This window comes from Cherax quadricarinatus, chromosome 81, assembly GCF_038502225.1.
Source record: "Cherax quadricarinatus isolate ZL_2023a chromosome 81, ASM3850222v1, whole genome shotgun sequence".
Lineage (NCBI taxonomy): Eukaryota > Metazoa > Arthropoda > Malacostraca > Decapoda > Parastacidae > Cherax > Cherax quadricarinatus.
In genome coordinates, this window is record NC_091372.1 from 17,191,254 (window position 1) to 17,207,539 (window position 16,286).

At 45.8% G+C, this 16,286-nt stretch overlaps 1 protein-coding gene across 2 annotated transcripts in view; it reads right to left on the reverse strand.

Moving 5' to 3' along the window:
- LOC128706306 (uncharacterized) overlaps positions 1 to 16,286 on the reverse strand; it is a 160,609-nt gene that overhangs the window by 105,981 nt on the left and 38,342 nt on the right. For both annotated transcript variants that reach the window (XM_070102475.1, XM_070102477.1), the window contains exons 3-4: positions 8,298 to 8,450; positions 5,825 to 5,971 (exon numbers count right to left, since the gene is read on the reverse strand). In XM_070102475.1, coding sequence (XP_069958576.1) covers positions 5,825 to 5,971; positions 8,298 to 8,450 — 300 coding nt within the window. The remainder of the gene's footprint in view (positions 1 to 5,824; positions 5,972 to 8,297; positions 8,451 to 16,286) is intronic.

The window sequence follows — 16,286 nt, forward strand, 5'->3', positions numbered from 1 at the left end:
TGGTTGTTTAATATATTTATAGATGGGGTTGTAAGAGAAGTAAATGCGAGGGTCTTGGCAAGAGGCGTGGAGTTAAAAGATAAAGAATCACACACAAAGTGGGAGTTGTCACAGCTGCTCTTTGCTGATGACACTGTGCTCTTGGGAGATTCTGAAGAGAAGTTGCACAGATTGGTGGATGAATTTGGTAGGGTGTGCAAAAGAAGAAAATTAAAGGTGAATACAGGAAAGAGTAAGGTTATGAGTATAACAAAAAGATTAGGTGATGAAAGATTGAATATCAGATTGGAGGGAGAGAGTATGGAGGAGGTGAATGTATTCAGATATTTGGGAGTGGACGTGTCAGCGGATGGGTCTATGAAAGATGAGGTGAATCATAGAATTGATGAGGGGAAAAAAGTGAGTGGTGCACTTAGGAGTCTGTGGAGACAAAGAACTTTGTCCTTGGAGGCAAAGAGGGGAATGTATGAGAGTATAGTTTTACCAACGCTCTTATATGGGTGTGAAGCATGGGTGATGAATGTTGCAGCGAGGAGAAGGCTGGAGGCAGTGTAGGTGTCATGTCTGAGAGCAATGTGTGGTGTGAATATAATGCAGAGAATTCGTAGTTTGGAAGTTAGGAGGAGGTGCGGGATTACCAAAACTGTTGTCCAGAGGGCTGAGGAAGGGTTGTTGAGGTGGTTCGGACATGTAGAGAGAATGGAGCGAAACAGAATGACTTCAAGAGTGTATCAGTCTGTAGTGGAAGGAAGGCGGGGTAGGGGGTCGGCCTAGGAAAGGTTGGAGGGAGGGGGTAAAGGAGGTTTTGTGTGCGAGGGGCTTGGACTTCCAGCAGGGATGCGTGAGCGTGTTTGATAGGAGTGAATGGAGACAAATGGTTTTTAATACTTGACGTGCTGTTGGAGTGTGAGCAAAGTAACATTTATGAAGGGGTTCAGGGAAACCGGCAGGCCGGACTTGAGTCCTGGAGATGGGAAGTACAGTGCCTGCACTCTGAAGGAGGGGTGTTAATGTTGCAGTTTAAAAACTGTAGTGTAAAGCACCCTTCTGGCAAGACAGTGATGGAGTGAATGATGGTGAAAGTTTTTCTTTTTCGGGCCACCCTGCCTTGGTGGGAATCGGCCAGTGTGATAATAATAAAAAAAATATATATATATATATATATAGTACATACATATATATATATATATATATATATATATATATATATATAAACTCCTCATAAGGTGCCCACTAGTCAATTTCTATGCCAAGCTACCCTAACAGCCAATCCCTCAGCTATTCAATGGTCACGTGTGGTCATACCTGCCTAAGCTCTTGGGAGTTAGTGTGGGCTGTTACCAAGCACCATGGCTTGTTGTTGAGATGAAAAGCTGTAAGCCTTCTCCCTGAAAGCTGGCTGCCTTGGATCAAAGTCTAGCGCAAGCTGGACTCCAAGGTATTGTCCAGTGTCGGTAGACTGGTAAAGCACTGCATACCTTGTTCCAAGGTTCGTAGGTTCGAGTCTCCTTCAGCCAGAGACCAGTGTTTGTATTTATATATATATATATATATATATATATATATATATATATATATATATATATATATATATCCTAGTTAGTAGGTTGGTAGACAACAACCACCCAGGGAGGTACTACCATCCTGTGGTAGTAGGTTGGTAGACAACAACCTCCCAGGGAGGTACTACCATCCTGTGGTAGTAGGTTGGTAGACAACAACCTCCCAGGGAGGTACTACCATCCTGTGGTAGTAGGTTGGTAGACAGCAACCACCCAGGGAGGTACTACCATCCTGTGGTAGTAGGTTGGTAGACAACAACCACCCAGGGAGGTACTACCATCCTGTGGTAGTAGGTTGGTAGACAACAACCACCCAGGGAGGTACTACCATCCTGTGGTAGTAGGTTGGTAGACAACCACCCAGGGAGGTACTACCATCCTGTGGTAGTAGGTTGGTAGACAGCAACCACCCAGGGAGGTACTACCATCCTGTGGTAGTAGGTTGGTAGACAACAACCACCCAGGGAGGTACTACCATCCTGTGGTAGTAGGTTGGTAGACAGCAACCACCCAGGGAGATACTACCATCCTGTGGTAGTAGGATGGTAGACAACAACCACCCAGGGAGGTACTACCATCCTATGGTAGTAGGTTGGTAGACAGCAACCACCCAGGGAGGTACTACCATCCTGTGGTAGTAGGTTGGTAGACAACAACCACCCAGGGAGGTACTACAATCCTGTGGTAGTAGGTTGGTAGACAACAACCGCCCAGGGAGGTACTACCATCCTGTGGTAGTAGGTTGGTAGACAACAACCGCCCAGGGAGGTACTACCATCCTGTGGTAGCAGGTTGGTAGACAACAACCACCCAGGGAGGTACTACCATCCTGTGGTAGTAGGTTGGTAGACAACAACCACCCAGGGAGGTACTACCATCCTGTGGTAGTAGGTTGGTAGACAACAACCACCCAGGGAGGTACTACCATCCTGTGGTAGTAGGTTGGTAGACAGCAACCACCCAGGGAGGTACTACCATCCTGTGGTAGTAGGTTGGTAGACAGCAACCACCCAGGGAGATACTACCATCCTGTGGTAGTAGGTTGGTAGACAGTAACCACCCAGGGAGGTACTACCATCCTGTGGTAGTAGGTTGGTAGACAGCAACCACCCAGGGAGGTACTACCATCCTGTGGTAGTAGGTTGGTAGACAACAACCACCCAGGGAGGTACTACCATCCTGTGGTAGTAGGTTGGTAGACAACAACCACCCAGGGAGGTACTACCGTCCTGTGGTAGTAGGTTGGTAGACAACAACCACCCAGGGAGGTACTACCGTCCTGTGGTAGTAGGTTGGTAGACAACAACCGCCCAGGGAGGTACTACCATCCTGTGGTAGCAGGTTCGTAGACAACAACCACCCAGGGAGGTACTAAAGTCCTGTGGTAGTAGGTTGGTAGACAGTAACCACCCAGGGAGGTAATACCATCCTGTGGTAGTAGGTTGGTAGACAGCAACCACCCAGGGAGGTACTACCATCCTGTGGTAGTAGGTTGGTAGACAACAACCACCCAGGGAGGTACTACCATCCTGTGGTAGTAGGTTGGTAGACAACCACCCAGGGAGGTACTACCATCCTGTGGTAGTAGGTTGGTAGACAACAACCACCCAGGGAGGTACTACCATCCTGTGGTAGTAGGTTGGTAGACAGCAACCACCCAGGGAGGTACTACCATCCTGTGGTAGTAGGTTGGTAGACAGCAACCACCCAGGGAGGTACTACCATCCTGTGGTAGTAGGTTGGTAGACAACAACCACCCAGGGAGGAACTACCATCCTGTGGTAGTAGGTTGGAAGACAACAACCACCCAGGGAGGTAATACCGCCCTGTGGTAGTAGGTTGGTAGACAACAACCACCCAGGGAGGTACTACCGTCCTGTGGTAGTAGGTTGGTAGACAACAACCGCCCAGGGAGGTACTACCGTCCTGTGGTAGTAGGTTGGTAGACAACAACCACCCAGGGAGGTACTACCGTCCTGTGGTAGTAGGTTGGTAGACAACAACCGCCCAGGGAGGTACTACCATCCTGTGGTAGCAGGTTGGTAAACAACAACCACCCAGGGAGGTACTAAAGTCCTGTGGTAGTAGGTTGGTAGACAGTAACCACCCAGGGAGGTACTACCATCCTGTGGTAGTAGGTTGGTAGACAGCAACCACCCAGGGAGGTACTACCATCCTGTGGTAGTAGGTTGGTAGACAACAACCACCCAGGGAGGTACTACCATCCTGTGGTAGTAGGTTGGTTGACAACCACCCAGGGAGGTACTACCATCCTGTGGTAGTAGGTTGGTAGACAACAACCACCCAGGGAGGTACTACCATCCTGTGGTAGTAGGTTGGTAGACAGCAACCACCCAGGGAGGTACTACCATCCTGTGGTAGTAGGTTGGTAGACAGCAACCACCCAGGGAGGTACTACCATCCTGTGGTAGTAGGTTGGTAGACAACAACCACCCAGGGAGGTACTACCATCCTGTGGTAGTAGGTTGGTAGACAACAACCACCCAGGGAGGTAATACCGCCCTGTGGTAGTAGGTTGGTAGACAACAACCACCCAGGGAGGTACTACCGTCCTGTGGTAGTAGGTTGGTAGACAACAACCGCCCAGGGAGGAACTACCATCCTGTGGTAGTAGGTTGGTAGACAACAACCACCCAGGGAGGTACTGCCATCCTGTAGTAGTAGGTTGGTAGACAGTAACCACCCAGGGAGGTACTACCATCCTGTGGGAGTAGGTTGGTAGACAACAACCACCCAGGGAGGTACTACCGTCCTGTGGTAGTAGGTTGGTAGACAACAACCACCCAGGGAGGTACTACCATCCTGTGGTAGTAGGTTGGTAGACAGTAACCACCCAGGGAGGTACTACCATCCTGTGGTAGTAGGTTGGTAGACAACAACCACCCAGGGAGGTACTACCGTCCTGTGGTAGTAGGTTGGTAGACAGTAACCACCCAGGGAGGTACTACCATCCTGTGGTAGTAGGTTGGTAGACAACAACCACCCAGGGAGGTACTACCGTCCTGTGGTAGTAGGTTGGTAGACAACAACCACCCAGGGAGGTACTGCCATCCTGTGGTAGTAGGTTGGTAGACAGTAACCACCCAGGGAGGTACTACCGTCCTGTGGTAGTAGGTTGGTAGACAATAACCGCCCAGGGAGGTACTACCGTCCTGTGGTAGTAGGTTGGTAGACAACAACCACCCAGGGAGGTACTGCCATCCTGTGGTAGTAGGTTGGTAGACAGTAACCACCCAGGGAGGTACTACCATCCTGTGGGAGTAGGTTGGTAGACAACAACCACCCAGGGAGGTACTACCATCCTGTGGTAGTAGGTTGGTAGACAACAACCACCCAGGGAGGTACTACCATACTGTGTTAGTAGGTTGGTAGACAACAACCACCCAGGGAGGTACTACCATCCTGTGGTAGTAGGTTGGTAGACAACAACCGCCCAGGGAGGTACTACCGTCCTGTGGTAGTAGGTTGGTAGACAACAACCACCCAGGGATGTACTACCATCCTGTGGTAGTAGGTTGGTAGACAACAACCACCCAGGGAGGTACTACCATCCTGTGGTAGTAGGTTGGTAGACAGCAACTACCCAGGGAGGTACTACCATCCTGCCAAGTGAGTGTAAAACGAAAGCCTGTAATTGTTTTACATGATGGTAGGATTGCTGGTGTCTTTTGTCTGTCTCATAAACATGCAAGATTACAGGTACGTCTTGCTACTTCTACTTACACTTAGGTCACACTACACATACATGTACAAGCATATATACACACACCCCTCTGGGTTTTTTTTCTATTTTCTTACTAGTTCTTGTTCTTGTTTATTTCCTCTTATCTCCATGGGGAAGTGGAACAGAATTCTTCCTCCGTAAGCCATGTGTGTTGTAAGAGGCGACTAAAATGCCGGGAGCAAGGAGCTAGTAACACCCTTCTCCTGTATATTTTACTAAATTTAAAAGAGAAACTTTCGTTTTTCTTTTTGGGCCACCCTGCCTCGGTGGGATACTGCCGGTGTGTTGAAAGAAAGAAGAATATATATATATATATATATATATATATATATATATATATATATATATATATATATATATATATATACATATATATACATATATATATATATATATATATATATATATATATATATATATATATATATATATATATATATATATATATATATATATATATATATATATATATTAACACAAATTAGATTATGTAAGTAAAGTGATGATTGCACTGTACCTGCAGGTTTGAGAATAAGCGCAGGTTGGCTCTCTGAGCAGCCTCCGGTGCTGTCATAGTGTATAAGTGAACCATGGATGCCATTACTGAGTGTGGGTCATGGGACACTATGGAGTTGGCAAAGTCTAGTAATGTGTGATCCTCTATCTGTTAAAAGAATATCTTTCAGACACAGTTTTCTTAAATGAGACATTATTCAAGCAACATATAATACGTATTAAAAATTTTTCTCATTATACTTTCGTTCACTAAGTCAACCTCTATTCTTCCGTCCACAGAAAGTGCCCAAATTGTATCCTCAGCTTATGTCTAAGATCAAAAATTTCACATTGGTAAAATATATAGAATTACTACAATATACATTATTACTCTGGAACGTTTGTTATATGTTTTATATTCCAGTCTTTATCCTATTCCGATGCGACAGAGTGAACAGGCAACAAGGGGGGGTTGGCCGGCACGTCACGGAGTCACTCATTTGCTCAGAACTACCAAACACCTCTAATGATGTAGCTGAAGTTTTGGCAGTAAAGATTGGAAACTTCCCAGCAGTTCCAGGAACAGCTTTTGAATACTGACCACTGTCTGGAAAATCTCCAAACTCTTGCCCCAGACATCTTGCTACTGGGGGATTTGAACTTGAGACACCTGTAATGGAGGAGTATAGAGCCTACAATACTAGAAAAAGAAGCTGGACCTCATCTTCACTAACAACAATAATCTGATCCGTAATATAACTGCATCAAAGACAATACACTTAGATCACAACATAATAGAGGTACAGATGTATGCACAGGACTCCTGACCAGCAAAATATGACCAATTATGAGGGTGTCTTCACAAAATTCAACTTCAGTAACAAAAAATTAACTCTGTCGCACTTGAGGTCCACTTAAGGCACATCCCATTAAGAAAAAGAAAGAGAAGATGTAAACTAAAGATAGACGCTTCCTATACAGGCGAAGGTGAAGAATCACAGAGCTGCTGAGAGTGGCCAGTATATCTGAAATATGAAGGGAGGCATTGGTCAGAGAAATAGCAAATAACGAACGAGAGTTTAAGGAATCTTACAAGAGACAAGAATCTCAGAAAGAACTTAGAGTCATAAGGGAAATTGAAATTAACCCAAAATACTTCTTCTCTTATGCCAAATCTAAGACTAAAACAACATCTAGTATTGGGCACCTGCTGAGGCAAGATGGGACCTACACAGATAACAGCAAACAAATGAGTGAGTTACTAGAGTCCCAATATGACTCGGTGTTCAGTGAGTCTTTAACTACTCAGTTGTCACTTGTCGTCCCTACCAACCTTCACCAGTGTTACTCCAGGACACATGCCAGGCAACACACCAGCACAGTTGTCACATGTCGTCCCTAGCAACCTTCACCAGTGTTACTCCAGGACACATGCCAGGCAACACACCAGCACAGTTGTCACATGTCGTCCCTAGCAACCTTCACCAGTGTTACTCCAGGACACATGCCAGGCAACACACCAGCACAGTTGTCACATGTCGTCCCTACCAACCTTCACCAGTGTTACTTCAATACACATGCCAGGCAACACACCAGCCCAGTTGTCACATGTCGTCCCTAGCAACCTTCACCAGTGTTACTCCAGGACACATGCCAGGCAACACACCAGCACAGTTGTCACATGTCGTCCCTAGCAACCTTCACCAGTGTTACTCCAGGACACATGCCAGGCAACACACCAGCACAGTTGTCACATGTCGTCCCTAGCAACCTTCACCAGTGTTACTCCAGGACACATGCCAGGCAACACACCAGCACAGTTGTCACATGTCGTCCCTAGCAACCTTCACCAGTGTTACTCCAGGACACATGCCAGGCAACACACCAGCACAGTTGTCACATGTCGTCCCTAGCAACCTTCACCAGTGTTACTTCAGGACACATGCCAGGCAACACACCAGCACAGTTGTCACATGTCGTCCCTAGCAACCTTCACCAGTGTTACTCCAGGACACATGCCAGGCAACACACCAGCACAGTTGTCACATGTCGTCCCTAGCAACCTTCACCAGTGTTACTCCAGGACACATGCCAGGCAACACACCAGCACAGTTGTCACATGTCGTCCCTAGCAACCTTCACCAGTGTTACTCCAGGACACATGCCTGGCAACACACCAGCACAGTTGTCACATGTCGTCCCTAGCAACCTTCACCAGTGTTACTCCAGGACACATGCCTGGCAACACACCAGCACAGTTGTCACATGTCGTCCATAGCAACCTTCACCAGTGTTACTCCAGGACACATGCCAGGCAACACACCAGCACAGTTGTAACATGTCGTCCATAGCAACCTTCACCAGTGTTACTCCAGGACATGCTAGGCAACACACCAGCACAGTTGTCACATGTCGTCCCTATTATAAAATATATTTCAAGGTATATGAAAGTAATCACTCAATTATCCTGCAATAAAAATATTGAAAAAACTTGCCTCGTCCTTTATCTTCTGGTATAAAAGGAATCGATGGTAGAAGGTGTTAATAGACTTTGTGTATTCTTCCATTTGATTGACGGTAATTTCCCAGCGGACCAGATCTTGCAGTCCAGTAGCTATGTTTCGCAACGAATTTGATACACCATGAACCTACAATAACAAAGGTTCAATTTTAATATAATACATGGTAATTCTAAATAAGTTATGTTTACAAAAAACGTGATTTCTAATAAGCTTAGAGATCTCCAGGTAATACTAGAAAGGACTGCCCTTCTAGCATCCAGCCTGTTACTGGGTTTTCGTAACAAGTAGTCAGTATCCTTGTCCAATTATCCATTAGAATTTAATAAGACTCTGTAGTGCTTCAAGATTACAACTGGTAGGCTACTAACTAAATAAATTAAAATTTAATAAATTTATTTATAACAAAATTGTCTAGGCGTATATTATCAAAGTAAATTAAATTAATCAATTGAATATAATATAGGATACAAGTTGGTACACTTCTCTCTGTTGTACAGTAGTATTGTGCTGAAGGTACATATCACATCTTTATGGCTTTTAAGTACCGTCTGGTACATTTTTAACATTTAATAACATAATACAAATATATACAAGTAAGTTTGTGTGTATGTGTGTAAGTTTGTGTGTGTATGTGTGTAAGTGCTCTAAGTAGTTCGCTATGTCTCAAGAATCGACTAGACTTAACCAGTGACTGACTAAAAGTCCTCACATAAACTAACTTCTTGACCAACCTGGCAATCAGAACAGCTTGCTTGAACAATAAAATGACTGATAAGCCGAACAGCAATATAACAAGCAACAGCGACACATTCAGGAACAAGGAGATAATATAACGACACTAAGTACGGACCATCAGCAGATCCTCCACAAAAGTCACAAAACTCCCATACTACTGAATCTAAGTTCAGCATTAGAAAATCCCTGACTGTGACAGTACACAGATACCAGTACAAGTTAGGTCAGAAGCTACAGCTCAGGACCTGAGTTACTCAGAGTGTCTAAGCGACACAACCTCAGTACAGTGGACCCCCGGTTAACGATATTTTTTCACTCCAGAAGTATGTTCAGGTGCCAGTACTGACCGAATTTGTTCCCATAAGAAATATTGTGAAGTAGATTAGTCCATTTCAGACCCCCAAACATACACGTACAAACACACTTACATAAATACACTTACATAATTGGTCGCATTCGGAGGTGATCGTTATGCGGGGGTCCACTGTACTACGTCGAAAATCACTAAGTCTATACAATGTTCTGTGAACAGAGTTCTACAGAACCAACAACAATAATAATAAGAGAGAGACGATCTTCCAACAAGGGCCCACAAGGGAGAGGAGTGTGGGACGTCTTGTTAGGAGAACGTCCAACTGACCAGAGACTGAGCCAGCCCAGGAAGACTACTCCAGGCGAGGTGTGATCACCCCCCCTGATCACATGACTCCGTGGACTGCTGCTGCCCAGCAACACCGAGAAGCCGGCAGAGTAACGAGCAACGAGCGATAATTACAGTAGTTAGACACTCAAGACTTTAATTATGAGCACTGAATAATATATATAAATAGTACATCCTACCTAATAATATAACTAAGTCAAATAATAATATAAAGCAATATATTTTCGATTAGCTATTATCGCAAATATAAGCAATATAAAATTATAAGAACAGGTAATATACATTATATACATTGTGACCCATTCAGGGGTCACAATAGTTATGATCAAAGTTCTCAAATTTATATTATAAAAAAATGTATATACAGCAAAAACTCTATCCAACATAGACACAGGAGTCGTCCCACACTCACTCACATAGCCCCAGTCTACAAAGGTGGCAGTAAAGCAATAACAAGGAACAACAGACTGATAACGTTAACATCCCATATCATAAAAATCTTTGAAAGGGTTCTAAGAAGCAAGACTGTAACCCATCTAAATACAGATCAGTTACACAACCCAGGGCAGCAGGGGTTTAGAGCAGGTCGCTCCTGCTTGTTCCAACTACTGGACCACTATGACAAGGTCCAGGATCCTCTAGAAGACAAAATGCAGATGTAATATACACAGACTTTACAAAAGTCTTTGACAAGTGTGACCATGGTATAATAGCGCACAATGTGCGTGCTAAAGGAATAACAGGAAAAGTTGGTAGATGGATCTATAATTTCCTAACAAATAGAACGCAAAAAGTAGTAGTCAACAGAGTAAAATCTGAGGCAGCTACTGTGAAAAGCTCTGTTCCACAAGGCACAGTACTCGTTCCCATTCTGTTTCTCATCCTCATATCTGACATAGACAGCACCGTGTCTTCATTTGCAACCCGAAATTGCATGACAGTGTCCTCCATTGCAGACACTGCAAGGCTCCAGGCGGACATCAACCAAATCTTTAAATGAGCCGCAGAAAACAATATGAAGTTCAATGATGAGAAATTTCAATTTCTTCGATATGGAAAACGTGAGGAAATTAAAATTGTATCGAAGTATAAAGCAAATCCCAACTTCACAATAGAGCGAAAAACTAATGTAAAAGACCTGGGAGTGATAATGACAGAGGATCTCACCTTCAAAGAGCACAACATTCTATCAATCGCATCTTCTAGAAAAATGACAGGATGGATAATGAGAACCTTCAAAACTAGGGAGGCCAAGCCCATGATGACACCCTTCAGGTCACTTGTTCTATCTAGGCTGGAATATTGCTGCACTCTAACAGCACCTTTCAAGGCAGGTGAAATTGCTGACCTAGAAAATGTACAGAGAACTTTCACGGCGCGCATAACGGAGATAAAACACCTCAATTACTGGGAGCGCTTGAGGTTCCTAAACCTGTATTCCCTGGAACGCAGGAGGGAGAGATACATGATTATATACACCAGAAAATCCTAGAGGGACTAGTACCGAACTTGCACACGAAAATCACTCCCTATGAAAGCAAAAGACACGGGAGACGATGCAACATCCCCCCAATGAAAAGCAGGGGTGTCACTAGCACGATAAGAGACCATACAATAAGTGTCCAGGGCCCATGACTGTTCAACTGCCTCCCAGCATACATAAGGGGGACTACCAATAGACCCCTGGCAGTCTTCAAACAGGAACTGGACAGGTACCTAAAGTCAGTAACTGACCAACTGTGCTTTGGTTCATACGTCGGGTTGCGTGCGGCCAACAATAACAGCCTGGTTGATCAGACCCTGATCCACCATGAGGCCTGGTCTCAAACCGGGCCTCGGGGGCGTTGCCCCCCGAAACCTTCCCCAGATATACTCCAGGTATACTAAATGATAAGTCTCCCGGAAAATTAGTTTGTGTATTAGATAGACGTCTCTGCCTTAATAAACATTAACGACTTAAAATATTAACTTTGATTCCGGATACAAATTCTAATTCATGTCCATAACTTCTGCCCCTCAAGGAAGGTTCCTTGATGTTGGTGACGGGCTCTTGATTTAGGGAATTGGATCTGTGCTCCAGTTCCCCGAATTAACCCTGAATGCCTTCCACATCCCCCCCTCCCCCGTGGGCTGTATAACCCTCCGGGTTTAGCGCTTCCCCCTTGATTATAATAATTCATTCCCATAACTTCTATCTAACATACTGACAGATATAACTGAGCCGTTCGCACACAGAACAAGTACTGTATTATTGTTAATTGTCGAGTGGAAAAAACAGACAAGCAAAATTGCAAACGTTAAGTCGAAATTTTAAATTATGACAGATATATAACACATTATGGCCAGTATGTCGTATCCCCTGAGAGGTGTATGTTTCTCAGTGTGTATGTCGTATACCCTGAGAGGTGTATGTTTCTCAGTGTGTATGTCGTATCCCCTGAGAGGTGTATGTTTCTCAGTGTGTATGTCGTATCCCCTGAGAGGTGTATGTTTCTCAGTGTGTATGTCGTATCCCCTGAGAGGTGTATGTTTCTCAGTGTGTATGTCGTATCCCCTGAGAGGTGTATGTTTCTCAGTGTGTATGTCGTATCCCCTGAGAGGTGTATGTTTCTCAGTGTGTATGTCGTATCCCCTGAGAGGTGTATGTTTCTCAGTGTGTATGTCGTATCCCCTGAGAGGTGTATGTTTCTCAGTGTGTATGTCGTATCCCCTGAGAGGTGTATGTTTCTCAGTGTGTATGTCGTATCCCCTGAGAGGTGTATGTTTCTCAGAGTGTATGTCGTATCCCCTGAGAGGTGTATGTTTCTCAGTGTGTATGTCGTATCCCCTGAGAGGTGTATGTTTCTCAGTGTGTATGTCGTATCCCCTGAGAGGTGTATGTTTCTCAGTGTGTATGTCGTATCCCCTGAGAGGTGTATGTTTCTCAGTGAGAGGTGTATGTTTCTCAGTGTGTATGTCGTATCCCCTGAGAGGTGTATGTTTCTCAGTGTGTATGTCGTATCCCCTGAGAGGTGTATGTTTCTCAGTGTGTATGTCGTATCCCATGAGAGGTGCATGTTTCTCAGTGTGTATGTCGTATCCCCTGAGAGGTGTATGTTTCTCAGTGTGTATGTCGTATCCCCTGAGAGGTGTATGTTTCTCAGTGTGTATGTCGTATCCCCTGAGAGGTGTATGCTTCTCAGTGTGTATGTCGTATCCCCTGAGAGGTGTATGTTTCTCAGTGTGTATGTCGTATCCCCTGAGAGGTGTATGTTTCTCAGTGTGTATGTCGTATCCCCTGAGAGGTGTATGTTTCTCAGTGTGTATGTCGTATCCCCTGAGAGGTGTATGTTTCTCAGTGTGTATGTCGTATCCCCTGAGAGGTGTATGTTTCTCAGTGTGTATGTCGTATACCCTGAGAGGTGTATGTTTCTCAGTGTGTATGTCGTATCCCATGAGAGGTGCATGTTTCTCAGTGTGTATGTCGTATCCCCTGAGAGGTGTATGTTTCTCAGTGTGTATGTCGTATCCCCTGAGAGGTGTATGTTTCTCAGTGTGTATGTCGTATCCCCTGAGAGGTGTATGTTTCTCAGTGTGTATGTCGTATCCCCTGAGAGGTGTATGTTTCTCAGTGTGTATGTCGTATCCCCTGAGAGGTGTATGTTTCTCAGTGTGTATGTCGTATCCCCTGAGAGGTGTATGTTTCTCAGTGTGTATGTCGTATCCCCTGAGAGGTGTATGTTTCTCAGTGTGTATGTCGTATCCCCTGAGAGGTGTATGTTTCTCAGTGTGTATGTCGTATCCCCTGAGAGGTGTATGTTTCTCAGTGTGTATGTCGTATCCCCTGAGAGGTGTATGTTTCTCAGTGTGTATGTCGTATCCCCTGAGAGGTGTATGTTTCTCAGTGTGTGTGTCGTATCCCCTGAGAGGTGCATGTTTCTCAGTGTGTGTGTCGTATCCCCTGAGAGGTGTATGTTTCTCAGTGTGTATGTCGTATCCCCTGAGAGGTGTATGTTTCTCAGTGTGTGTGTCGTATCCCCTGAGAGGTGTATGTTTCTCAGTGTGTGTGTCGTATCCCCTGAGAGGTGTATGTTTCTCAGTGTGTATGTCGTATCCCCTGAGAGGTGTATGTTTCTCAGTGTGTATGTCGTATCCCCTGAGAGGTGTATGTTTCTCAGTGTGTATGTCGTATCCCCTGAGAGGTGTATGTTTCTCAGTGTGTATGTCGTATCCCCTGAGAGGTGCATGTTTCTCAGTGTGTATGTCGTATCCCCTGAGAGGTGTATGTTTCTCAGTGTGTTTGTCGTATCCCCTGAGAGGTGTATGTTTCTCAGTGTGTTTGTCGTATCCCCTGAGAGGTGTATGTTTCTCAGTGTGTTTGTCGTATCCCCTGAGAGGTGTATGTTTCTCAGTGTGTATGTCGTATCTGTAGACAGCCTGTACTGTCTGCACAGACAGCCCATGCTGTCTGCCAGCTTAGTTCATATTTCGCGCTATGCTGGTGCTGCCATCTATAGGCCTTGCCACTTCAGTATGCCCAGACTTGCCTCGCTCTCACTCACACAGCGGCCTGGCATCAAGACACAAGTACTCCCAGCTCTCTCTCGTGGGATGGCCCTGCCCGGGCCATGGGCACAAACACACAAGCCTGTGTAACCCAACACTACTTATCAATAAAGTAAGAAGCCTCCGAAGAAGTATATCATTAACACCGCTCTACAGGCTACCAAATAAGCGCCATTATAAATGGTACCAGCGGTGCTTGCAGCAGTTGTGTTTGCCTGGAGAGAGAGGAGGAAGAGTTATGAAGTCATCTTCACTTCATCACCCTACACAAGAAGCATCCGTCTCTCAACGAGTTATCCTGATGTCGTGTCTGCACGTTTGAGCATCCAGACACAGGTACAAGCAGGATCCAGCCGAAATTTGCCGAAATTCTCCGAGAATTGTGAGTGGCGTCCCAGTGACTCCACGCTACAGTGTCCCACGCTGTTTCTCAAGTCACGTGTTCAGCGTCACTTGTATGTTGCTGTTGTTGTTCAGCTCAGCACAGCTGTTTCAGCAAGCCAGAGGTGAGTTTTGTGGTGATTTCTGCGTCCAGTGTGAGCTTCTCCACGTGGTTGTGGGTGGAGGAGGAGGAGGAGGAATGGCTAGGTGCTCGCCCTGCCATACACTCACCACGCTCCTAGCCTACCATACACCACTCACCACTGCCCACTCCCTCTGCTGTGTTTTCTGCTGTTTTTCGTATGAATTCATTGCCAGTGCTGTGTATCCGAGTGCCCGAGGCCACTCGAAGCTACGTGGATTACGACGTCACGTGGGTGTGGCCGATGTCACGTAGACCTACAAAGCCACGTGAGTTACCAGATATCCCAGGCCACATGCTGTGGTCTGCTGCCCGCATCACATCGACGCCACCCACGATGCTGCCCGACTTCATGACGTCACCTTACGATGTCTGCCTGACGTCACCTCGAGATGTCTGTTGACGTCACTGCTGCTGACGTCACCTCGCGACATCACGCCTGACATCACATGATGTCACATCGAGTGTTCTAGTAATTATTTCAGTATTGTCGAGAAGATTGAGAGAAGATATATGTCGTGTGTTAATTAATTCCTCTCAGTCAGTGTTCTCACATTTTAGTATGTCTTAGTCAGTTTTATGCGCAGAAAAGCATCTTTTGCTAGTTAAGCCATGTTGTACCGTATGTACAGCGGTGTGTTTGTAAGTTTTCCGTGTGTCCAGTGAGGTCTGTGGTCAGACCCTTGAGTTGTACCACTAAGTCACCCGCCTGACCAGTGTGTTTGACAGCTGATTACTCAGCCCTGAGCGTATGAGCCCCCTTGTACAGAAAGCTTTTATGCTCGTCGCTCGTGATGTTCTGTAGAATCGTACCTGCTACGATTCCCATCGAGATTTGTTTCACTTCACCTCCAGACCTTCAGAGTGCAGTTATATGTAGAGAAACAAGTCTGGGGACGCTTAGACTACCCTCTGCTATAACTCCACTGTCGAGAGATGATACTCGTCAAGCCGCAGCCAGGCCTGTCGGCAGGCGCTGTGTCAGCCTCGTGTCACAAGCTTCAGTGAGCAGCCTGCACAAAGAAGATGTCACTTTGACTGCTAGCTCTCTCACTGCAGTCTGGTGTATGATGTTACGACTCCCAGATGTTTCGCCCAGTCGTCTCTGCCACGACTCGCTCCACAACTCGCTCCACGCTCGCCGGCAGTGACAGCCCAGCAGTGACAGTACCAGTCGAGAAGTGTCCTGAGTCGCTTGCCAGAAGTCCTGCCCAGTTGCCGAGTTTTGTCGACGCCTCACTCGAGGGCACCAGCATGTCGTGCCCCAGGTTGAGTGAAAACCTGCAGCGACTCCTACGATGTCTGCTTCACCGTTCCAGAGGAGACCGTACCCTGTTACGTCACAGCTCAGCCGCAGCGATGTCTCCCGTGTTGCAGTATCTGTCCAGACGCAGGAAGGCGTGCAGTGATGCCCTTCGACGCTCACTGCCTTTGACCACGATGTTTAGCACACCCCACATGTTTTTTTCTTCCCTCCCTGTAGGAAGTTTTTTTTTTT